This window comes from Miniopterus schreibersii (genome assembly GCF_964146895.1).
Source record: "Miniopterus schreibersii genome assembly, chromosome: 1".
Taxonomy (NCBI): Eukaryota; Metazoa; Chordata; class Mammalia; order Chiroptera; family Miniopteridae; genus Miniopterus; species Miniopterus schreibersii.
Genome location: NC_138101.1, coordinates 41,654,178 through 41,681,114, shown reverse-complemented (window position 1 = coordinate 41,681,114; position 26,937 = coordinate 41,654,178). Strand labels below are relative to the sequence as shown.

At 38.6% G+C, this 26,937-nt stretch overlaps 1 protein-coding gene across 1 annotated transcript; it reads right to left on the bottom strand.

Annotated features, from left to right (window-relative positions):
* Window positions 1-81: 81 nt before the first annotated feature.
* Window positions 82-15,955, bottom strand: AFP (alpha fetoprotein). Its single transcript, XM_081148713.1, has 12 exons — window positions 15,889-15,955; window positions 14,099-14,231; window positions 12,759-12,856; window positions 9,875-10,004; window positions 7,643-7,857; window positions 5,929-6,061; window positions 5,284-5,381; window positions 4,572-4,710; window positions 2,724-2,947; window positions 1,471-1,603; window positions 482-536; window positions 82-147 (listed from the first exon to the last, which is right to left on the bottom strand). Exons 1-11 carry the CDS (start codon window positions 15,894-15,896, stop codon window positions 492-494), a joined length of 1,356 nt encoding a protein of 451 aa, XP_081004839.1. The 5' UTR covers window positions 15,897-15,955; the 3' UTR covers window positions 82-147; window positions 482-491.
* Between the last annotated feature and the right edge of the window lie 10,982 nt (window positions 15,956-26,937).

The window sequence follows — 26,937 nt, the reverse complement described above, 5'->3', positions numbered from 1 at the left end:
GAAGATACTTTATTTCTATAATAAGGAAATTTCACATAAAAGTCTTCATCATTTTATTAATTCATTAAAAGTTCTAAAGTCATTTAGAATTAAAGGGAAAAGTTCACACCAACCCATAAAGATACATTTTGTCGTCTTCTCTTCACCCTGGAATATGAACAAAAACATATTAAGTACTAATTAAATGAGTAGGTGCAGAAGGTAACTGATTCTATTATTTTATATCAGAGAAATATTAGATAGGAAGTTCTTCTGAAGGCATTCTGTGAAGCCTTTAAAACAACTTTAAATACTTTTGAGTTAATGAGTCATTAACATTGTGGGCATAATTTTGTTTTAGTATCTTTAAAATAAAGTGTTTTATTGGCTTGTCTTTCTTTATAAGAAAAGCACTTAATGGTAGTTTTTAGGATGTATTTCACTATAGATTGATATTTGGAGAGAATCAACATTATTTAGGCTTGTCTCAATTTTTTGTTACCTGAAGTAATTTAAACTCCCAAAGCAGCACGAGTTTTTGAAATCAGTTTTGGACCCTGCAAATTAAGAATAAATAGGGATCATTATGTAAAGAAATGGGTGACTGTGCCAGTCATACAGTTAATTCTCCACTATCCAAGGGTGAATTAACAGGTTTATAGATTAACCACGTTAAAAATATACACATTTCTAATGCCAACAAGCTGAGACAATCGAAGCCAGGGAGAGAGAAAAATCCACTCATCTCAATAGTAGATTTTGTTTTTCCTAGACTAATCTCTGAAACACAGCCACATACTAATGAGTGTGCACACACAAGCACACTTATTATATAATCTATTGAAAACTTCAACATTTCTAAATATATCTATCTTTGGAATTTATATTAAAAAATCTAAACTTTTATATTAGAAAATAGATTAAATTGGTAAAAAGGCTAAATTATAGAATATATATTTAAAATATAGTGATGCTACATTTAAATGTTTAATAATATAAACTAAAAGCTTACAAAATGTAGTCAGTTACAAATACAGCTAAAATTGCTAAATAATTAGATTAAGATAATTCCTAATTATTACTCTGCTGATATTCAAAGCCATGCTTCCAAATGAGTTCAAATATATTTCCTATAAATATTCCCCCAGTATCCTGTTTGCACGATTCATTTGCTAATAATCTTTTTAACCCATTTAGCTGAACTGATCAGTTTTAGGTCAGAAACTATCTAAATTATCATCAATTAATTATATATTCACTTTATTGTTTTTTCTACCAAGAAATCTAAATTACTAATTCTCTGAATATATATTAAATGAGACTACTTCTTAATATTTGGTGAGAAAACTGATTATTTTTCAAATGTCATATAATTCTAAGTGAAATTTAAACCTCTCTGGCATTATTTTAAAGTTATAGATTAGTGGGGTGTTCTTTTCATTATTCATTGCAGAAAATGCTGTACCAAGGGTGAAAATGAGCTGCACATACCTCTTCTGCAAAGCAGACTTCCTGTTCTTCACCTTGGCAGCACTTCTCCAGTAGGCCAGAGAAATCTGCAATGACAGCCTCAAGTTGTTCCTCTGATATTTGTGGTTTTTGCTTCACAAGGTTAATGAGAAACCTATGATTTAAAACAAAACAAAATACAAGAGAAGTCTGTTATCTAATGATATTTTTCTAAAGCCTTCCTAGTAGAGAGTTTTCAGAGCCTTAGCAACCCTCCCCATAAACCCCTTTCCATCAATTCATAACCAGACTTAGCTCCTACGCCTTGTCTAATACTCTCATCAGAAAGTCTAGAATCATGCCAAGTGCTCCACTGGTCTGCACTTGTGCAGATTATAGAGGAAACATTATTTCACAGTTCCACCATACTTATATGTAGTAAAATACAGTCTTTTTCTTATTTCCCTAGAATATTCTTTCCAATTTTCTAAATTGTCTTACCCATACTCAAAGGTCCAGATTTCCCAACATCTGACGTTCATAATTATGACACCCTTACCTGAAGAAGCACTGGCAATACTAATTGTCTGCTCTACTTATTTAGCAACACTTTCATTGAAATTAATGCTGAATGGAACAACAGGAAAGGCTTGCCAGAAGAGGTAGCATTCTTACTGTACTTTGAAACATGCCCCGGATTTTAACAGAGAAAAAAGGGAAGACCAAGTTTTCCAAAATGAAGAAGGACCATTTACAAAGCAAGCAAGTATTAGAATGCATGGGAATTTGGAGACCACACATTTCATTGACTTGCGTTACCACCACCATTACAGAATGCCTCCCACAATGAATTGAAATGTGCATTCCAATTTCTTAACACTCACACTTCATGGCTGAATCAAATATTATAGTTATTCTCTTTAAAGAGTAAATTATGTGAAAAAAGATTCAGTGGCATTTTGGAATGAAAGTACCCAGACTTGCTGTAAAAATATATCCTAATTCCCCCAAATAGATTGCCCATTTTCCTCAATCCCAAAATAACACTCCCACAATAGTTACAGCGGAGACTGTTTTTACAAACAGGAAATTGTCTGCCTTACTGAATTTTTCCAGACCTATGTCCCAGTGAGGCGGTAAAGACACTGAGAGAAAACTATTTTGAAAGCCACTTTAAGTGCTTTGGAGTAAGAATGTTCTCCCGATGAGCCCAAGAGTGCTGAGTGTGGAGCATAGAAATCTCAACTGCTGTTTGGTATTGCCAGTCTCCATGCTAGCAAATAACCACTTCTTACTGTTGCTTCATTGCTTGCAGAGCTACCCCCTGAGCTTGGCACAGCTCCTTATGGAAGATGAACTTGTCATCAGAGAAGGGTGGAGGGACATAGGCTTCATCCACCACCAGGCTGCTGAAGCACGGCCTCCTGTTGGCGTAGGAAGAAGTGCAGCACTGGCCGACCGCGGGGTTGATAGGGGTCTCTCCGTGCCTGATGCATAACTGTCCAATAATAAGGTCAGCCTGTTAGGAGAGTGAGAATAACAAAAGTGGGGGGATTGAGTATTAGCCATAGAACTGATTCCGGTTTCCAGAAAATTGTTGCAATAATTTTTTTTTTAAATAATTTTTAATGTGTGGTAATTTTTAATTAATATTACAAGAAAATTTGCTGTCCATGTAGGATCGTGTGTTGCCACATTGTAGATTCTCTCTTACCCGCTGGTTTGGGATGAACCTCAGCACTTAGTGACGGATGTTCTATAGGTAATGTTGAAGATAGTCCCTTCAGCTATTCGTTTCAGCTATTTGAAACATGCTTCCAAAGGGGAAAAAAGAATCTGCCCTGACCTAGGAAATCAATATGTGGCTTACATTTTCCATGTTTATCAGGTTGAGTTTTCTATTTTACCTTCGGGATCCAGAAAATCACTTTCTGAAGGTAAGAATAGCACAGACTTAGTCATATTGTATATGTATGTGTGTGTAACAACACATATAGTCCTAATTGAAAAGAAATAGGGCGGGTGTGTGTGTGTGTGTGTGTGTGTGTGTGTGTGTGTGTGTAAGGCTTTCCTAGTGTAGAATCCTCCTGCCTTCCACACTTCAGAGACATTTTTAAGTGCCTACTAATAACTTGTAATAAGGGCCAGCATATTCTGTGTGCACATTATGTATTACACTAGTCCTGAGTGAACAGGGCTCTCTACCTCGTGACAGCCATCTCATGAGGTGGCACAATGCTTATTCTCAAATGCCAGGTGAAAAAGCTCAAGCTTAGTGAGATAACTAGCTTCCCCAGTGTGACATGACTGACAGGTGTTGAGAGTGGGAAGGGACTGTAGGTGGGAGCCCTCCAGAACACACTCCTGAGCTGCTGCTCCATCCTGCGTCCCTGAATCCTCTCAGCATGCGGCATTCACTAAATGTCAGTGATGCTTAATCACAGGAGATTCTCCCGTTCCTTTTAACCTCTGGTGAAGAGTTCTAAGACATGAAGATTAACTCAGCAGATCACTCCCCATCATCAGAAAGAGGAAAAGGGGAAAATTTGTGTACAGTTTTGGTCACAACTGTGACTTTAAGGGGAAAGAAAATGAAAAAACAACAACAAAAACCCTGTAATCACATGTAGGACACTAATGACAGTCATTTTGCCATTGAGAACATGGGACTCACCCTGTTCCTGTGCCCTATACCCCGTCAAAGGGAACAAATTATTCCTAAGATCATAATAAGATTATACTACAAAGGGTAAAAATGTAAGTATGGCTAAAAATAAAATGACTAATTTTAATCCATCGAAGATGAAGCTTTTCTTTTTCATTAAAGTAGGTATTTGGTGAACAAAACAAGGACCCATGAAGTGAAAGATGTGTTGGTTACTCTCCTCCCTGGACGTAAAGTTTGCATCACTGTTGAATAAACCGGTTGCACTTCCACCAGCCATTCTAGAAGGACGGGAAGCCTGGCCAATGCTAACCGTTCAGGGCCGAGTTGTCACACCCACCCCCTCAGCTGAAACTAGCCGAACAAGTCTAATAAAGCCACCTGCACATTGGTTTTTACCCTTTCCCCTAAATGGGAATTCTGAGGCCATTTCAATCAGACGGGGCAGAAACAAGATGGGATTTGACAAAACACTCACCGCTCCCTCACCGCAGGCCAGCTGTTTCTCCTCACTGAGCCGGCAACAGGTGGCGGCTGCCACTGCCATTTTCCTGGTGTAGGCCATCAGCTCAGGTGGGCTCAGCTGAGGGGCTTTCTTTGTGTAAGCAACAAGAAACCTGAAAGGCATTTTTCACCAAATCCTGCTGAGTCATTCACCAGTTTTTGGACTCACTTCTTCTCAAAGACCCTCTTTTGGCATCAGAAGACATGAACTCAGCTCATTTTATCATCCACATGGTATTTGGACTAACTTCTGAGATGCCATTACTCTAACAACCACTCCTTGGGCTCCTATTACAGGGACATATCCCAATGGGACAAGCTCTGGGCAGAAGGTTGACTCATTCCCAACCTCAGAAGCTTCACTGATTTTCACTCTGATCTTTTGGTGTTTGAACGAAGACAGACTATGATAGAATGGATATCTCTACTGCAAAAATCTGCATGATTTGAGGGAACCCAAAGCCAGTGCCACAGATCAGACGTCACAGGCCATTCATGTTTCCTAAACTAGAGGGATGGAGAGGGCTGCCTTCTCTCAGCGGACTTTGGGTGATCACATTATAACGACTTCCAATCTGAAACAGGAGCAGAAATTGGAGTCGCCATGGGGGACTAATGTAGATGTCTACTTCCCTCGCCGGTTCATAATTTTAAATCACTAAAAATACTGCTTTAAAAAAACATACGCATTTTGTAAGTAATATTCTCCTAGTTTCTGGAAGAGGCTGCAGCTTCGCTTTGCCAACGCTTGGCTCTCCTGGACATATTTCTCTAATTCTTCTTCCTGAAATCACAAGCATTATTACATACATTTTTCTCTTCCTGGACACAAAACTTTGTGTGTAAAAATCTACCAATAATATTTTATTCCATGATAATACCAATCTTAGAGAAAGCAATTTTAGAGGAATTTAAAATATATATATATTAAAGATGGCAAAGTTTGAATTGTGAGAATTAAAGCAAATGGACTTCAGGTAGATCAAGTTTAAAACTTTGTGAATCATCGAGTTATTTGATGACAGAATTCAACCTTTGGATAAAAGATTACAGTTCTTTCTATACAAATTCTTGCCTTTCTGGAGATGTTAGAAATGAATATTATTTTTATTCTGTGCATCAAAGAATTTTTGGGTAACATTTTTATTTCCAAAGTAAGCCACTAGTTGTTGACAGCTAGTTAATAACTGTTTAATATCTAGGTGACTAGTTAGTACATATAACTAGCTAACCATTAGTTAATAACCAGATACTTTCAAACTAACATTTTTTAATGGAGGATATCAACCCAACATTTCATATTCTCCCTAAAAAAAGCTAGAGCAATTTACCCCTTTATCTTGGCATTCAAGAGGGTTTTGAGACTGGGAACACTTCTCCAATAAGTCCTGATATCCTTTAGCAACTCTTAGAATTACTGGGACAGCAAACTTAGTATGTCTTCTTGAATATTCATAAGTAAATCTGAAATATGTGTGGAAAAAATCATGTTATTAGAATTAAGAGAAAAATGCTTCCTTTGTTATATGGAAAGCAGAAGTTTAAATTCAAATAAATAACCCTGGAAACCAAATATGATTTAAACTATCTGCATGGTAAAACTATTAGTACAAATTATACTTCAAATTGTTTTAAAATGGTGCATTTTGTCTTCTTTTGCACCCTTCATTTGGATTTTTAATTGTGAGCTTTACATTCATTTATTCAACAAATGTTTTTCCAGTGCTGACTCTAAAGCATTTCTTTAAGCAGCAAATTTTCAATAATGTATAAGATAAAATACCTGACCTCTCAAAAGCATACATTATAGGGAGGCAGAAACAAATAAACAAGAACTAGGTCATCTAGTTTTCAGTGCTGATAAATCAATGAGGAGAAATAAAGGAAGTTAAGAGAAAGGAAAAGAGGTGACACCTAAGTTAGTGTATATGGTCAAGAAAATTCCCTTTGGGCTTAAGGGAGCCACACAAGTATCTGGGGGAAGATCATTTTCAGCTGAGAAAATTTCTACTGCAAAGAACCTTTCTAGTTGAAGAACTGCTTCTGTTACATAAACAATAAGCTGTGGATGTGTATGGATGTGTAAATACAAAGATAATTCTTGAATTTACTAATTGTATTCCCAGGTTATAGAAATAGGTATGTTAGTTCTGCCACCAATAAATTGTCAATATGGGTTCTTAAATCTTGACTTTGTTCTTATTTGCATAATTTTATTTAGCTGTGCAAACAATGTATGAATGTCTAATTTTAATGTAACAATAGAGTAATATCCTCAGGGAATATTAAAGAGAAAATTGGGCCATTATTCTTATTGCTACATTAGAAGCAGTCTCTTAAATTTAGAAAGACCTCTGGAGATCATTAAGTATAATGTCCTAAGAGCTGCACAAATCCTTCTTCTAATAGAGTCCATAGATATACACTCCACAATAAAGGAAAATGTATTAACTGTTTGCTCCCTTAAAGGCAAACAGAATGAGAACATGTCATATCAATTACATTACAACAAACTGCTATACTGCAAATGTCTCTCAACCTTTTTATTTTCTTACAAAAATAAAGCATGAATTCAATAAATAACAAACTGTTCCAATAAAAGCCCTCTCATCTAGCATTATCTATTGCATTATATTTGGGGGGAGGGGGGGTTAAAACATGCACAGTGGAAAAGCACATTCTTAATCATGAGCCCTTCTTATTACAAAAATATTCACATCCTGTGTGGAAATTCAATGATCTTCCTATGAGTAACCCATACAGGGAGGCAATGCTTCGGATTCCAGAGAAACATATACAAATAAAATACAGCCTAAAAAGCGAGCCAGTTAATAATAGTAATGGTGAAATCTCATCAATATAACATAGATTTCATTCCTTATTCCCTAGTTATCCGCTTAAATATATTTTGGCTCAGGACATTTTAGCATTATTCTCACATACTGAGCTCAAAAACCACAGTCTTCACTCCCCATTTCAACAACATAAAGCTGCCAGCCACAAAATCTTTACTAGTGTGGACGTACATTTACAGAGTGTGTTTACCTTGCCATGAAGAGATCTTTTTCCCTTGAAGAAAACTGGTTGAAATCTCTCTCTCCTAAGAACCTATTTAGAGTTGGAGATAAACCTTCAGGTTCGTCATCATTTTCTGCATGAATTATGCAGTGACCAAGTTCAAGTATGGGCAGTTTGCAGCATTCTGCTATTTTGCTTGACAGAGTATCTTGATGAGAACATATGTAGGACATAATTTTTTCCTGTAATCAGAAAAATAAAGTATACATTTTTAAGGTTTATTCTTTAAGGCAGGACCTCAGGGCCAGTTCCAGGAAGAACAGAAAGAAGGAAAGAAGAGGGGGAGGGCGGAAGGGAGAAAGGGAAGGATAATAAAAGGAAGGAAAGAAGAAAGAAGACATTTTACCTTGTCTCTTATTTTAGTGCTTTCTGCTGATTCTGCCTTTCCTCACTTCTTTCCACCTGTTACTCAGCTCTTCTTTTGATAATTGTCTGCTAAAACCTCATTTTTTATTAAGAAGCTTTTAAAAACAAGAGAAAAATGTACTCCTCAAACCAAATGACATGCCCATTTATGTATATCTTTCTATTAATATTGAAATTTGCTGCTAGACACATTTGCTGTTGATGTCATAACACGGAGAGCAAACTTTCTGCTCCGTCTTAAACAGAACGATCTGCAGTGACCCACCATGGCCTCCAGAGGGCAGTCTACAGGCGGCCAGAAAGCAGCAGCATTTACACATTCCTGTGGCAGGGCTGAACATTCTGCGCATGCTCAGCAGCGACCATTAGGCCCCATTCTTTAGTCATTAAAGTCCAACTTACCTACCATATTGAAATTAATGTTTCCACTTTAGAAGAAAAAGTGGTTATGAGCTCCAAAAACTGAAAAATTAATTTTGAAAAAATTAACTATACAAATTAATAAAATTATCAATTAAAACTGAGAAAACTGCCCAGCCAACGTGGCTCAGAGATTGAGCATCGACCTATGATCCAGGAGTTCGTGGTTCGATTCCTGGCCAGGGCACATGCCCAGGTTGTGGGCTCAATCCCCAGGAGGGGGCGTGCAGGAGGCAGCTGATCAATGACTCTCATCGATGTTTCTCTCTCTCTCTCTCCCTCTCCCTTCCTCTCTCTGAAGTCAATAAAAAAACTATATATATTTTTTTAAAAAAAACTGAAAGACAAAATATTATTACTGTCCCTTATATGCAGGTAAATATTTCTAAAAGGAAAAATAAAATAAAACGTGTTTCTTGTGGCAGCCTCCTCTCCGTTCATCTTGCCCAACTCCTTACACCAAGATCTTGGCCTGGGCTCAAGACTGTCACTCCCAGGCCTCCCTGTAGCCTTGGCTTCTTGCTGACTTTCAAGACTATCTCAGCAAAATTGTCGCCGAAATGAACATTTTATCTTCACTTCAACCTTCTGGAAACTATGTTTAAGCCTCCTTGGAAAGAAGGTGTATCACAGTGAACAGAGAGGGAGTAATGTGGGGATAGGCCGGCCTCTCGCACAACATCTAGGAAGCCTGGGGTTGGCCAAAACAGACCAACGCCACACAGCTTAAATTGTGACTCACTATTGGCATGCTCAAAGGATGCCCAGAACATTTATCTGCACCTCTTTATGAGATGGCTGGCTTTACCTTGAAGAATAGTTTTTTGAGTTATTTCTGTTGTTTCTTGTGTTACTTTATTGTATTTGTATACTAACTATATGAGTATATAATAAAGGGTCTCCCAGGTGCCAGGCATTGTGCTGGCAACCTACAGAGATAACAATAAACAAAAGACAACCCCTACCCCAAGGAGGTCACCTGTCTTATCTCTCCTAACAGTCTATAAATGGAGGTTAGCTTGTGCCTTGATAACAAATGTCCCTCACAGTGGCTATTGAATATGAATTGTTTAATATACATTTGTCAGATGAAAGAACAGACTCTTTACATTCAAAGTAAAGAGTCTGCCCCCCAAAATTCCACGTGGAAGCCTTCTGAGATGGTACCGTCTCCTTTAGAAGTAAGAATGAATGGATGCTGGTCTCGCAAGAGGATAGCATCCCTCAGGTGAAAGGCAGGGTCAACAGAAGAGGGTTTGCTCCGCCAGCATGAAGCCTGTCACTTCACCGAGTCGGCCAGTTACGATGACCTGTGACCAACCCAAGTCAGGTAGCCTTCTCCCATTTAGAAGGAGAGCAAAAGGAAGGAAAGGGGGTGGCAATAGCTCCTTTTTAGGAAGCAGGAGTCCTCACCCCATCCTGCAGGCACTCCAGCACGTTTCCTCGGCAGCATTCCTCATGTGTGTGGGCCACGTCCAGGACCAGTTTCTGGATCTCAGTAAAATTAGCCTTGGGAAACTTTTGGCTCAGCTTTGTAATGGTTCTAGAGGGAGAGAAAGAATTAGAAATCAATCTTGATTATAAAAATTAAATAACATTTATAGACTAATAACATGGTTGCAGCTCCGAGACAAAGACCTGGAATGTTCTCGTTGTTTAAAAAGAAAAGGCAAAGCGTTCTGAGCCTCGTCAGGGCAGCGCGGCCTCTGGAGGCAGAGCCCCGCGGGCTGCCACCCGGCCCCACAGCGGGTTGGGAGTGACCTGTCTTTCCTTGCAGCCCTTCCTGGGAGCTTTCGCGGTTCATGCCTGATGCTGAGCACATAGGACCAGCAGAGTGGGTGGGTGAAAACTAAAAAGGAGAAACAATTAAGAACTGGGAAATTCCACTAGAATGATAACCATTGTATACTTGGGAGGCAGAAAAATACTTCTGAGAATACAGGGAGAGGTGCAATAAAATGGGACAAAGTAGAGCAGGCTACACATTCAGATGTGTCATCATGTCAAGGAGTGTAGTGTGGTGGCCCAAAAAGAAGGTAAGAAATAGAAATTCTTGTTCTTTGTGCATATTTCATTAAATTTCAGAAATGTCTAGGTTCAACCCCTGTTCCCTATTGCTACTACTGATGAAGATGGATTTTCTTCCTAGATTCACAACATTTAAGTTTAATCACTTATGGATATCATAAAATAAAGTCATTACAATAACATCTAATTTATATTGATTACAAAGATGAATTTAAATAAACCAGTTTATGAATCAATCTTTAAGTTTCTAAGAGAGTAAGAGGGTAAAACATAAATCTGACCTCTCCCAAGAAGAAATTTCAGTCAGTCTTGGATCTAACTCCATAACTAAAAACTTTAATCTAGGCTTCCACTGTGTACAATATTCTCAAATGTCATTTAACAAACAAATAAACAAAAAAATAAAATGTGAATGCATATAATTAATACTCCTTGATTAGCAGCTCAAATGTTTTCTTATACTAGAAATATTTCATCATAAAATTTGAAGAGTATTTTAACTAGTTGTGTAATTTAAAATGTTCTAGTAGTCACATTAAAAAGTAAAATAAAACAGGTTAAGTTCACTTTAATAATATATTTTAACACCACATATCAAAAATATCATTTTACTACAGAGAACAGATTGATAGTTGCCAGGGGGTGCTGGAGGCTGGGTGAAAAAGGTGAAGGGATTAAGAAGTACAAATTGCTAGTTACAAAATAGTCATAGGGATGTAAAGGACAGCATAGGAATATAGTCAATAATATGTAATAACTATGTAGGGTGCCAGGTGGGTACTTGAAATATCCAGGGAATCACTTTGTAAAGTATCTGATTGTCTAACCACTATGCTGTATACCTGAAACTAATACAAAATAATATTAAATAGAAACTGTAATTTAAAAATAAAATTTTAAATATATATATTATTTTAATATGCAATCCACATGAAAACCTACTAATGAGATATTGTGCATTCTCTTCTTCATAGTAAGTCTTTGAAATCTGGTGCATGTTTTACACTTAGAGCACAGTGCCTCATTTGCTCCAGTGACTGTTCAAATGCTCAGGAGCTATATGTGGCTAGTGGTTGCTAGTGGCTAGTGCTTTAGAGCACAGCTCTAAACCATTGGTAGTTCTGATTTTTATATCTGATTTTAATGTCTCATTGTCAGGATACATAAAATTAAAAATCAATGACATAGTAGACAAATAGGTATAATGAAAATAAATCATGACAAGGACCTAGGATAACTGGCTTCTGATGTCCAGCAGTGTGGTCTTGGGTAAAGTAATTTCTCCGACTTCAGGTTACTCATGTGTAAAAATGAAGAGGTTGGACTAGATGATTTAACTGCATTTATATTATATTCTTCTTCATTGTAACAACAAAGATAGAAGAGATGAAATCGAGATAGGGTGGATAGATGAAAAGATAGAAAATAGATGATAGATATAGATGATAGATAGATAGATAGATAGATAGATAGATAGATAGATAGATAGATAGATGATAGATAGATAGATAGATAGATAGATAGATAGATAGATAGATAGATAGATGATAGATAATAGATGATAGATAGATAAATAGATAAGACTGATAAACAAAAACACTAAAAAAGGGAGAAGGCAAATATGCTAAGTTTAAGAGTTAATATGGGAAATTGAAAAATTCTTAATTTGCCTTTGAGCTTTTTAGCAGCTGGAACAACAACACAAACTTCAGTGAGTCACGTTACTTTCATCAGCTAAAAGAATACATCCTAGTTCTTTAAACACATGACAGTTGTTTTTCTCCTGACACTAGATTCTAATAATACTGACTCAAGTGAATCTTTTCATAGGCAGCAACAATTGACATAATGGACTTTATAGCAGACTAAGAAGCAGAATTAATATAAAGAATTTGTTCTTAAGCCAAAAATATTGAATGATACATCAGTGAAGACTAATGTATTTTGAAGAGAATCTAGGAAAACATAGCCTAACTATGAGGAATAATTTGATTGCAGTCCAGGAACTTAAGAGTATCTAGAATAGATCACTAGTATAAATCTCAGAAGTCTTCTCTAAGTATTTTCTCGTCTAGGTTAATAAATGTGAAACAGCAGATTGATCTGTTAGCTTCCTTCCAATCCTAAGATTTCATGATTCTTAATCACATTAGCTCTCATCAGAGGAAACTTCATTCCCTACAACAGTGACAAAGAGAAAATGAACTAATACTGCAAAACGGGAGCTCTGCAGACCTCACCTTGTGCCCTAGATAGAACTTAAACTTACATGGCTCCGAAGGTTCGGGGTCCAAAACTTCTCATTACTGCGCATCCATGTTGATTTAACAAGCTGCTCTCTCTTAATTCTTTTGTAGTTGACGCTGCCTAAAATTTGAAGAAACAAGGCATCAGGAAAGCCTGCATTTTCTCTAATAATCACCAAAACAACAGATAAAGGTAAAATGTGAAACTCTATAAAATGAAGGTTTGACTAAAAATTTTAAATGCAATTCATTTTTGTAGAACTGTATTCACTTATTCATTTTTTTAGGTTGGTTTATATGCATCTATGCCGGATAGATTTTTTAAAATACCTTAAAACAAAAAGCTTATAATTTTCATATTTGGGATAATGACTGAATCTATCAGATTGAAGCCTGGTAATTTATTGAATGTCTGCTCAGTCACAAAAATAAGATTGTATCACAGCCTGAAATTCTGGAAACAGTCATAATTCTTTGAAAATTTTTGTTGGAGGACTTCTGGTGGCAAGTGATTAATTGTGGATATTATTCTAGCTCTCTGAGCCTAAGAAAGCTATTTGCTGCTCTCAACCTAAGTTGTCTTGATTGTGAAATGACAATAACATAGTAGCCCCCTTGAATAACATGAGTTTGAACTGTGCAGGTCCATTTATATGCAGATTTTGTCAATAAATACCTGTACGGTTTTGGCCTGTGGTTAGGAGTCAGCGGATGTGGAGGGCTGATAGCACACACTGATCTATGCCATTTTACATGGGGGACTTCAGCACCCATGGATTTTGGTATCCTGGGCACCCTGGAACCTATCTACCCCTCATGGGTAACAACAGTAGTTAAGTTCTGGGGGAAGTCGAAAGTTATAGGCAGATTTTTGAAGGCATGGGAGTTGACACTCCTAACCCTTGCATTGCTCAAGGGTCACCTGTACTTACACCTTAAATTTGTTCTAAGGATTAAAAGAAATAATGAATACAAAGCATTTATGATCATTTTCTTCTCACTATTTTCTCTCTTCTTCAGCTCTTCCTCTCTTCTCCTCCGACTCCATCTTCTTTCACTGCCTTCTTTTACCTCCTACTCCTCTCTTTCACTTATCACCTCCACACTTGTCTGTCTTTATTCTCACCAGACTCACTTCCTTAGTAATAAAATAACTTTGGCTGAATGAAAGAATAAGTGAATGAATGAATGAAAACAAAGTAAATCCAGGTTTTTTAACCCAGAGTATCAGACTGCTGAAATATGCTCTATTCTGGAAATGATATTCCACACCCAAAGTGTATTTCCATTTTTAACTTTGTTTGGTTTTGATGAGTCACAGCCAGGTGAAAATATTGGTTCAATATTCACACAAATGTAATACCTTCGTTTGGAAGCATTCTACTGCATTTTCAGCTTTGCAACAAAGTGGAATTATTTTGTCATAGTGAGCAGCCAAAGAAAGGAGTATAGGTGCATACAGGAAGGGGTGCCTCCTTGCTATCTCATAGATGTACCTGTGAAATGAAACACAACTGTGAGATTTACAATCACATGAAATAAGACTGCCACCGCTTGGAACTGACTCTGGGATGAGTTTACAGATTCAGGAAACCATCATATTTTCCCCTGTGCTATCAAAAATTTTCCTCACTAAAAATCCCCAGGGGGGAAAATCTGACAAATGATACTGTATTTTAATTTGAGAACAAAATGGGCAGAGATGCTGACTATGGGTTTTATTAGTGTCCTTTTCAAGAAGCCTACTCAGAGATGTTTCAAGGGCCAGCAAGGCCAGAGCATCACTAAGTAAGACAGAATCGTAGACCCCCCTCCCCATCAATGCAGAATGGAATTATCCACCTTGGCAGCCTCCAGAGAGGAAATAGAAACCCTAAGGGCAGGCTCCCCGGTTTTCTGGTTTAGGCAGCGACACAGGAGACACAGGCGACTGAGAGTTAGCTAGGGGACCCTGGGTTCACACCCCAGCTTGGGGGTGCCGGCAGGGTGCCCTCGCCCGCCTGTTCTAACCGCTGAGCTTCAGTCTCCACTCTGCGAGTGGAAAGAGGAGGGAGAGTGAAGGGGGAGAGTGAAGGGGGAGAGTGAAGGGGGAGAGTGAGGGGGGAGAGCAAGGGAGAGGGAGCAGGGGGGAGGGAGCAGGGGGAGAGCGAGGGGGAGGGAGCAGGGGGGAGGGAGCAGGGGGAGTGCGAGGGGGAGGGAGCAGGGGGGAGGGAGCAGGGGGGAGAGCGAGGGGGAGGGAGCAGGGGGAGGGAGCAGGGGGGAGAGCGAGGGGGAGAGCGAGGGGGAGGGAGCAGGGGGAGGGAGCAGGGGGGAGGGAGCAGGGGGAGAGCGAGGGGGAGGGAGCAGGGGGGAGGGAGCAGGGGGGAGGGAGCAGGGGGGAGGGAGCAGGGGGAGAGCGAGGGGGAGGGAGCAGGGGGGAGGGAGCAGGGGGAGAGCGAGGGGGAGGGAGCAGGGGGGAGGGATCCGGGGGAGAGCGAGGGGGAGGGAGCAGGGGAGGGAGCAGGGGGGAGGGAGCAGGGGGAGAGCGAGGGGGAGGGAGCAGGGGAGGGAGCAGGGGGAGAGCGAGGGGGAGGGAGCAGGGGGGAGGGAGCAGGGGGGAGGGAGCAGGGGGAGAGCGAGGGGGAGGGAGCAGGGGGGAGGGAGCAGGGGGAGAGCGAGGGGGAGGGAGCAGGAGGCCACAGGTCGCTCCGAGCCGCCATCTGATCCTGCGAGTCAAGCGCACGCGTCCTTGTCACGCCCTCAGTGCACGGAACTGTTGACCGCGTCTGAATCCTAAACATTCCTGGATCACTTTTTTTTTTTTCAAATTTCAGGGAAATGTGTTCAACACAAAACCCCAAATATTTGGCTCCGAAGGCGTCATCTTGTGAAGCAGGAATACATCCTTGGGCAGACTAAAACCGGGACATCGCAAGGGGAGGCCACGGCCTGTCCGCAGGCAGCGGGCAGGGGCGGCTCTGCGGCGTCGCCCGAGGGTGCCTGCCGACCGGGCGCCTGCAGGGGGCCCGCCCGCCGCCCGCGGGCCCGGAGGTCCACGCAGGGCCTTTCCCTTTGCCCGTGTCCCGGGCCCGCCGGCAGTTCGCAGAAGCACCAGGTGCCGCTTGGCACCGCTCCCTTTCCCGGGCTTTCATGGCCTCCAGGCCGGGCCCTCACCGGTTCATGAACGTGCGCCGGCTCTCCGCGTGCTCCCTGCAGCTCGCGCCGGGCTCCGGAAGCTGGAAGGGCGGGACGGACGCGGGCGCGGCGCGCCTGCGCGCCAGGAGGCAGCCGAGCCGGTCCTCCGCGCGCAGGCCGCAGCAGCCCGCCAGGCCGCGCGCCTCCGCGACCGCCCCCTGGCGGCAGAGCCCCTCCAGGAACGCGGGGAGCTGCAAGGAGAGTTGCTGCTGAGGAAGGACAGCCGACCTCTCCAAAAACCTGGAGGGCACAGCAAACACTTCCTGGTACCCAGATCAGTTCTACAGATTAGGAAAAGAATTCCCCATCAAAATCCCAACGTATTTCATTTTAGCCAGATGAAATAGTGCTATTTACTTATTTATTTATTCATTCATTCATTCATTCATTTTTTTGCCTTTTGGGAAATGGAATTTTAATTTTCAACTTAAGTAATACACATGATTATTAAACAAAATTCTTTATTATAAAAGAAAAAAAGGCCATGCAGTATTTGTTTCCCCCAAAATAATTCTGAAATATTTTATTTTTCCCTTTTATGTTATCAACAATTTGGGCCATGATATATATATATATATATATATATATATATATATATATATATATATATATATATATGCCACTCTTCAGACATAGATACTCATTCTACATGGAATTTTTAGCATGAGACATTGATCTAAAATTGGATTATTTTTCTTTCTTTTTTTAAAATTTTTTTCCATCACCATTTATCTCTCTTATACCCTCTTCCGTCTCCACCCATGCACTTTCTCCCCTCCCCGCTAATCACCACACTGGATATTAATTTTAGATTAAAAATAATTTGAAATAGAACAAAAATAACATCAAACATTTTTCATGGGTCATAATTGCAGGTTTAGCTAAAATGTTTTAAAATGTACATTTTAAATATTTAAAATCTTTTTTGTTGCCTTAACTTTTCCAACGTCAGATGATGACACCAATATTCTCAAGAATGACTGTGAAGAATATTGTGTTTCATTCATTTCAGTAAACTTCAATTTAGCTTTTACAACTGCTAATATTTAGAGAATCTTGGATATCTTAAGAAAGCCTTCCAGTTCCTAATCTACATAAAAATCATGCCTTTAAGTTTATAAAGATAAATCACCACTCTGTAAAATTACCTTGAATCTCTCCTCTGAGGTAAAGTTGCAATATGGAATGTATGCTGTTTAATTTATACACATCTTTAGAAGATTATCAGGACAAGCCAAAAACAGAGATGCAAAATAGGGGTTTTAATTAAATCATCAAATTCATGGTTGGAAAGTACTTTGTAACTTTAAACGGGCATCTCCTCTACAATATTCCAGACACGTTGTCTTTTGGCCACTTCATCAACCCACCATGGCAAAGGATTCTCTGGCATTTTGTTTCATAATTAGGGTGCTCTACCCACTGAAAAGTTCTTTTCCATATTGAGATAAAGTAACGATAACTATATTTATTGATCTTCTACATTAGAATATCCTTATACTAGACAAAGTATTCATTGTTTATCTGAAATTCAAATTAAAATGGGCTTCATGTTTTGTTACTGTTGTTTTTTTGCTAAATCTGGTAACCCTATGTGCTATGCATCTCACATTCTCTACAGTGCAGGGTATAAGTAATGAAGCCTCCAAGGGTGTTAGTTCTGGAGCCACATGGCCTAGTTTAAATCCTGGTTGGGTCTGGGCTCCCTTAAGCAAGTTACTTAACCTCCCTAATGACTCAGCTTCCTCAACTGGAAGATTAGCATCTATCTTTGGATTGTTTTAAAAATTTAATAAGTTTATATTTGTAAGCAAAGCTGATATTCTGCCAATAAGCCCCAGGCAGGGTCCCTTCGCTCACTGGACATCCATTCTGAGTCATCAGTACTATGCTTTACATAAAATATTTTGATTATCGATGTGTATAGAACACTCCCTACAATAATGCCTGTCATTGTGTGCTTAATAAAAATTAATTTATATTACTATTATTATACCAGTTTCCATAACAATCCTGAAATGGAAGCTATTATTATTCCTTATTTTATAGATAATGAAACTGAAGCTCAGAGAAGTTAAGAAATACGCCTATGGCCACTCGGGTACTCGTATTTCAGAACTTTAGCTCTTAATCGCCGTGTCTCTTTACAGTAGGCACTCATTGTTTTCTCTTCTACCTTCTTTGCAATTCAGAATTCATCTGATGCCTTTTTCATACAACAATTCTTCAAACATTTAAATTTATTTCTTGTGCTACCCCTGTATCTTCCCTTCTGCATGTTAAATTTTGGTCAAATATCACAGTATCATCCTCATTATTATTGTCCACCCACCTGGTTTTCTAGACACCCTGCAGGTTGTTCATTGCCAGAGGGCTTCCCAATTACAGGCAATACATCTTTTACCATTTTGTTTACTTCCTGATAAGTGGCTTCTTGAACAAACTGGGCAAAAAATATGGTGGCCCTGAAACAAAAATACATATGAATGCTTAAGAAGCCGACTTAATCAATCTTTTTCTCAAGTTTAGTTTTTAGTTTCTGTTACGTTGTGACCAATTTAGGTGGTGATCTTTGTTAAAAATGCATGTGAAATTAGGTTCTGGCCATCCAGGAAAAATATCATTCTTCTTCTCATCCTTATAAATATACATATATCTGTTGAACATCAAAATAAGTGAATTTCCTCTAAGAGTGGTTCCTCCTTTTTGCAATGCAACTTTAATCAAGGGTATCTGTATTCTTTACAGTTTCCTATAAATGTAAGCAAAGAATTGGTCACCAGACCTCAGCCTGTGTCTACCCTCAGCATAATCAAGGTCTGATCCAAGACTGCAGTGCTCACGGATTGACCCAAAGCATTGCTTTAGCAGGTTTCTGTGTGCAAACAGTGGTAGTAACACATCCCTTTAAATTCATTATCTGAAACTTCAGAATGTGGAACCAAAAGATAGCATTAAAAGAAACAACAGACCCTCTAAAATAACAGAAATTTGAATATCTTACCTCTTCTTTTTTGTTACTAGGATTTATATAGTATTCAGAATAGAGAATATTGCAATATCATCTTACCAGTGTTGATGAGAAAAGCTCCTGAATTCTTTTTGGTTGCCACTGATCAGATACTAATCTTCAGTTTATAAAATTTGATTTGATTTGTCCCATGGAATTGCAAAGAATCTAGAGGTTAACATCTAAGGCATAGGCCAACAGTTCAACATCTTTGATATCAGCCTGATATTAAATATAAATAACTTTTCTTGACATTGACCAATTTGCTTCTATACTTTAAAAAACTCATAGGGCTACACAATTTCATTTACTTACTTAACTAAATTACCATTGCTTTACATGTTTACGGTGGATTGATACAAGCAAAACTTACAGGTCAGCTAAATTCACCTCTGCAGAGCATTGGGAAGAATCCAGTATGGAAGCTGAAAAGCAAAATAAACTCAATGAAAAACTGTGTTTCCAATTGCAACCAGGAAAATTATCATTATTACATGTAAATGTTTGTATTTAAGTTAAAAGTATAGTTTTAGAAATGAGAAGGCATTAGGGATTATCTATGCAAACATATTAATTTTGTACTTGAGAACACTAGAAAACTAAGGAATAAAGTTAAGAATAATAGTAGACTTAGCACTAAACTCCAGATTTTATATCTTCCAATTGTTTGTTTCTCCCCTGTACTGTGATGCTCCAATAGGATTGGAAATCAAATGATTAAAACTATTAATTTTAGCCTCCTTTAAACATGTTTACACCACAGTTTGCTTGCTCATTTGCATCCCAGTCACACTGTTTCTTCTTTAGACAGTCAAATAATGACCTGTTTTTTTCTAAAATAAAGAACAAAGATGTTAGTTATATTACTTATTTTACCAGTCTGAGAGTGTTTTGCATGTAAAGGAACCAGGATTTTATGGTCTGATATATATATATGTCAAAGTAAATAGGTATATCAATTAAATAAATACTGTACAAAAAAATTAATTCAACCTGAAGAACACAAACATTCATAGATAATGTAAAGCACTGCCATAATTCTGTAACCTTCTTGCAAAGTTACAGGTTCATCATGCATTTAAAGATATTCACTAAATTAAGTGTTTTTCCCCTGTGTAGAACAGTAAAGGTGATAACGAATAAATGCAAACTTAAGAATTTTGATATAGAGAAAAGACATAAAAGAAAAACACAAAATATCTTACCTATTCCATATGCATTGTTATGCATGGTTCTGGATTCCATAATATTTAGTAAGAAAATTAAAAAACTTGATACCACCCACTTCATGGTTATTAGTTGTTTCATTGTTGTTGGCAAGGGTCAGGACAGAATATAGAAAATCATGCTGAAATTCTTTTATACCTTTTTCAAGCAATGCCTGTTAACTAGTAATCTTTTATTAGTATACCTGTTACTTTATTTCCTTAGGTTGAAATGGACAACTTGCCAATAATTAACAGCACAGGGATTATTTGTATTTAATGTTCAAGGACAGAAGCCTCTTTTGGGTGGGAAAAGAAAAAAAAAAAGAAACTTGCAAATTCATCCCATGTTGCATATATAACAAGTATTCTTCTCAAACTACAGAGTATTCAAAGATATTGTTCCCTGAATTGTACAATAATTAATTCCTTTCCAATTACAAAGTTAATGAGGTTATAAAGAAAAGAAACTAGACTTTGTATGAAATTCAACTAAATCCACTAATTCATTAAGCAGCATTAATTGAATGTCTCTCGCATGCCATGCTCTGGCCACGTTGGCCAACCCAGGCTTTCACTGGGGAATGCGTTGCTTGATTATTCTGTTGCTGGTTAGCTCAGAAACCCTTTTCACCTGATTTGTATGCCAATAAGGCCCATTCTTGAGTACTTAGTACACAGTGTATGGCTTAAGATAGAACGCTTAGGGAAAAACCCTGAAAAACCAAGTCCTAAATCATGTTATTTGTTACAAATAATTCTGCATGTGTGTCAAACTTCGAAGTGGGTCAGCTGCACTGTTCATTTAGCAACTCAAGATGATTATGTTAATACTAAATAAAGGGCCCTTACAAATGCCACCTGATTGTAGGAGCTCACCTCCCATCTTCCCTCTCTATGAAGGTTCTCAGTCTTGGCTGCACATTAAAATCACTAGAGGCACTTTTAAAATTCTCAGTGCCTAGACTGCACCCCAGACAAATTAAATCAGAATCCTTTGGAGTTGGGACCTACACATTAGTGTTTTCTAAAGCTTCACAGGCAATTCACTATTCTACAGTTAATATTTAAAAATCAAATGAGCTATGGTAGGAAATAAGTAGGATACATTCATAAAATAGAATAATATGCAGCCCTCAATATAACTTTGTGGAAGAATATTTAACAATATGGAAATATGCTCAAGGCTGAACAATTCGGTCTTATCATTTCATCAAAAGATTAGAGGGGACATAAGTAAAAAGCCAGGCAAATAACAGGGATTTACAAAAGTGTGATTATTTTAATATAGATATAAATAGACACATAACTATAAATAATATGTGCACATCAAGCTAGAGGTGTGTTGTGACAGTCACCAGCCTCGTTCATCGGGACCCTGATGAGACTAAACCAAGAGTAACAACTTTACTGTCAGTCTGGGTCCTTTTTAGATCTTTCCTCTGATATTGTGCTAGTTTCATGTTTTCCTTTAATCTCCTTTCATATTCTCCCTCACCAAGCAGACCTTGGCCATTTTCTGCCATATGATCAGCAAGAGGGTGCAGCATTATGGTTAAGCATGTGGGCTTGGGACCGGTCTGAATTTTTGCCCAGCCACTCATTTGCCACATGACTTTGGTTGAGTCATTTAATTTCCCTAGGCTTTATTTTCATCATCTATAAATATGGATAGTGATGGACCTCCTTCATGAGTGAGTGAAGATTAAATAAACTAATCAGCCTAAGTGGCTCGGAATAGAGCCTTGCACAGAGTGGAGCTCCGTAGAAGGGAGTTTTATTTATTCATTCAACAAAAACGTGAAGTCTGCGTACCGGGCACTGCAATTTGACAGGAATATTCAGTAACCAGACGCAGGCGCCATCCCGCTCTTGCTGCATTTAGCATCTCATGGGAGAGGCAGGCAGTTATGTCAGCAATCGCAAAACAGAGGTGTAATGGGTGCAGTGATAAGGAGAGAGAAATGACAGACACCTGACATCTTTGGAGTGTGTCAGGTTAGCTTTCCTGCAATAAGCAGAATCTTACTGGAGATCAGAGGAAAAACTGGAGGTGAGCCAAATACAGAGGGAGGGACAAGTGTCCGGGCCAATGTTGAAAATCATGGAAACATCCCCTGGTGAGGGCGAGCATGGCATATATAAAGAAATGGAAGAAATGCATTTTCAATAAAATACAAAGTTTAAAGATGAGGGAACTTACTCCCTAAAGGAGATTTTCTGCAAAGTTGGCAGGGGCCACATCTCAAAGACCTTTTAAATCAAGTTTACACTGCATCCTAAGATAGTGGTGTAAAGCTAATAAAAGAAAGCGAATAAAAAAATCACATTGGTGCTTTGAAACCATCTCTCTTGGCATAGAGGGGCACAGGACTGTGAGAAGGAAATAACTTAGGAAGTTTTCGCATTAATATGATTCAGCAACTGGCTAATGGGAAATGAGAGCTGTGGATGAAGTTAAGTGGTATGAATGAGATAATATGAAAAGCACTTACTGAATACCTGCTCAGCTTTGGATCTACCAAGCTCAAGACAGTAACCAGTTTACTCAAACAGGCCTGCTTTACGCTTGTTGACTTAGAATAATCATTAATCAGAACACCCTGGTCTGTGTGTTGAAGTATCTTTAAGACCTTGAAGTCAAGAAGTTGACCCCCAGTTGAATAGTGATTCTTATCCTCTGGAACAAGATTGAGGCCAGAGATGGAGATTCAGAAATCATCATCTTATAAAGGGTTATTGTAGCCATGTGATTGGAGGAGAGGAACTGTAGAGAAAATAGGTACCCAGAGGAACACCAAATTTTAAGAGACAGCAATAAAGATAAGCTTTGAACCAGAGTTTACCTACTAACTGCAAACAACCCTTGATCTATATGTCATTGCTTGAAGTTTGGTCTAAGTACATAGTTCACATCAAATGCTTTTCCATTGCTCAAATTCTGACTCTGTTTAATTTTTCATAAATCTGTGAAACTGCTCAGAAGCAACAAAGCACAGTAAACTGGACTTCGGTATCAGACAGATTCTAATCTTGGCTGTGTCAATTATTAGCCATATGACATTAGGCAAATAATTTAATCTCTCTGATTCTTAGTTTTCTCATATATATAATGAAAATGATATTTCCCCTGAAGTTTTTTTTAATGTATAGATGGAATAATGTTATTTAAAGTATCTGATTCCTAGGAGACAATTTTAAAAGGTAACAATCGCTTTCATAATTAGCACTGCTATCTGTGACAAATATTACATGTACTATTCTTCACAGCAGGTAAGCTATGCATGAAAATGCCTTCTCTTCAAACAGTGCTGGACTACTTATTCTTTCTGGGATCCATTTCGTTATTTGTTTTTTGGCTTGAGTGGTTGGTTGCTTTTTCATGGTACTTCCCATTTGGCCTTATATCAGTCATTTGCAAGCTTATGCAATTCTTCCTAGATAGGTGACTTCTTGGATTCAAGGATTCATCCTTGTGAGTCATGTGGTGCCTATAGCACAATGTCTGGCACAAAGCAGAACCTTTATAATAGAAAATGAATGGCCTGAATCAGATTGTGGTCAGGATTACTAATTGTCCCCACTCATTCATGTTACGCAAATATGCTTCTTACCACAGAGCATTACTGAAACCTTTTTTTTCCCTGCATTTATATTTTCTCTGACATTTAGAGTCTAGAGGCCATGGAACAGATCTGAAAAGAAGACAGTGCCTTGGAGGAAGCTGATGAGTATTTTCACAAGGCGTAGGACTTAAAACAAACTCCATAGAATAGATATAATTCACATTCTAGTAGGATGAAAGTATCCAGAGTCCAGTAGCCCAGTAGGGTCCTCTTGTTCCTTTAGATTTAGTACCCTTTCCTCCATGCTGATCCCATCTATGGAGAGCAATCAGAATTACCACCACCACCTTCCCCAGATTTCTAAGAATTCAGGAGTCAGGGAGGACTGCTTGCATTTATCCTTGACACCTCGGGCTCTTATTTCCTGGTGCTGCTGAAGTCTATCTTTACCTATGCTTTACACTCTCTCCTATACATACTCTCTCTTTTCTTAACTCTACATTGGTTACCTCTCAATCATTTTTCCAAAGAACCCCAACACTGTTCGTATCAAGAAACTTGAAATCAAACATTAAAAGGCCTTTCATCTTGTATCAACCTTTACAGTAAAAAATGAATGGCCCTGACTCTTCTCATGTTGAGCCCTAACAGCCTCCTCTCTTGGTCTCTCCCCCTTCTTTCTTACCTCTCCTCATCTAGACCTGGCTACCACATTCCCCTTCCGCATTAATGACGTATGCAACACCAGCATGGGCCAATGGGAATTAGATTAATTTTTCAATTGAGATTTTGAATAATGAGTAAAGAAGCAACAATCACATACCTGTTTATTGTCAATCTGTGCACATGAAGATTCTTCCTAATGTCCAGGCACCACATCTTCTGGTTCAGGTTCAGGTACCATCTCTTTGTTGGTGCTACCTTCTTCATTATCAAGTATATCTCATTTCTGGCTAATTTTATATTTGCTCTCTCCAGAAAAAGGTAGCAACGCTGTTATTACTCACAATACAATGGTCCCATGGAGACTACTGAAAAAAATAAGTCTACTTGTCGTGATAGTTCTCTATTACCACATGTTTATTTTAATACGTGTTTTATCATTATTTATGATGATGTTTCCTACATCATGTCACCATGAATTCTAGCTCCAAATGACTCTCTTAAATTATCACTGTGTTTCATTAATGATAACAACAAAGGCAAGTCTCTGGACATCTTAAATTTACTATTATGCCCTTCTTAGAATAAATACATCTTCAACACTGGTTTTTCCTGAACTCTTAGACCATAATCACTTCATTTTTAGAATATGATCTCTGTCAATGTTAACTGCATCCCAGACTTCCACACACAGCAACCAACGGGGAAGATAGGTAAGGGGCCTGTGGTGAAGAAAGAAGAGTGACCCATTCCTGTGAGGCAGGTTTGGAAGGGCTCAAGACCAACCCAGGGGAGAACAAAACCACCACACTGATAGAGGCAAGAGAGGACATCAACTGGAAGGGCCCAAACATGCCCACCCCTGAAGACTGCATGACACTTGATGTGATTTAAGGGTACCCACCATGGTTACCAGTAGCCGGGAGCACACTGGGTAAAGGATACCTGCCACCTTTGTGTACTGTCGACAAAGGCTGCACTATTGGAACACAGCCAGGAAAGAGCTGCCCATGCATGCAGATCATCCCAAAGTTGGGTCAACAGCCCAGACCCCAAACTCACCTTGTGTCCAATATGAGTGAGTCACTCAAAACTCACCAGTCATAATCTCACTGAAGAAGGGGAAAAATGGAACTGACTGACCCAAGTAACTTTGGGAAATGATGTTTTGACTGAAACTTATAATGCTAAAGACAAAAGAAAGTATACATAAACATTGCACTCTAGTTGTAAGTTTATTTCACATGGAGGTATGAGCCAACAATTCTGAAACTCCTTCAGGTGTATTCTGGGGTGGAACAATAAGTAAATCGATGGTAAACAGTGGAAGCCAAGTTTTTACTGCCAAAGAGGTAAGTTACAAATAAGCAAACGGGGAAGACTTGAATAAACTCTGTGGTTCTGGAACAGAGTCAGAGACATCAGTATGAGCTCTTATTTAGCCAGATGATGGATGGATGGATGGATGGATGGATGGATGGATGGATGGATGGATGGGTGGATGGATGGACAGATAGAGATAGATAGATGATGATGGATAGATAGATGATAGATAGATGATGATAGGTAGATTAGATAGATGATAGATGATAGATAGATAGATGATAGATAGATAGATAGATAGATAGATAGATAGATAGATAGATAGATAGATAGATATAGATATAGATAGATGATAGATTGATAAATGATAGATGATAGAGAGAGATGATAGATGATAGATGATAGATAGATGATAGATAGATAGATAGATAGATAGATAGATAGATAGATAGATAGATAGATGATAGATAGATAGATAGATAGATAGATAGATAGATAGATAGATAGATGATAGATAGATAGATGATAGATAGATGATAGATAGATATAGATAGATGATAGATAGATTGATAGATAGATACATGATCGACAGATAATAGATACATGATACAGAAATAATGACAGGTATGTGGATATACATGGGTGAGTATACAAACCTACATTTTTCAGTTGTTCCCTGAAACAGTCTAGAAGCAGTGATACCCCATTAGCAAAGAGCACACCCAGTGCTCAGAACTTTGTTTCTAATAACACTGTATTAAACAGAAACAGAGCTCCTTGAAGAAATGGCAGTTTCCAGGTCTGGGGAAGGGAAAGGACAAGATGAGCCAGAACTTTTTTAGTGCTAGAAAGTTAAGATGTGTTCAAAAAACAAAGTTTAGGGGCACATCAAGGGACACAAGGAGCCAACTTGAGACCCCCAGAAACCAAAGCTGGAATAATTTAAGTAAAAAAAAATCAATAATATATCATCAAATTATAACCCAAAGTATAAAACAAATATAAATGAGTTCATAGTGGTATAAATAAGTGAATAATAAGTAAAGTGACAAATCATTTTTACCAAAACAATCTGAATATATATGTCAATACTCATCCTTCCAGGAGCTTCATCTCCTCCCTCACTCTCTTTGACTGTGAGCTAGAGTTAGTGACTTGCCTCCAAAAATAGTGACTATACAGTAGAGAAATCTGGCAAACACTAGCTTAACCAAGTGCTCAATCTAAACATTCTTGGTGATAAATCGTGTGGCTATCAGGT

Bases quoted from the DNA above. Each gene is read 5' to 3' on its own strand.
- AFP (XM_081148713.1), bottom strand. The intron at 10,005-12,758 runs GTAAGTTTAAGT...CTCTCCCTCTAG, and splicing joins CCCCGAACCTTCGGAGCCAT to AACCATTACAAAGCTGAGCC. The intron at 5,382-5,928 runs GTAAATTGCTCT...TTGTGATTTCAG, and splicing joins TTGAATGCCAAGATAAAGGG to GAAGAAGAATTAGAGAAATA.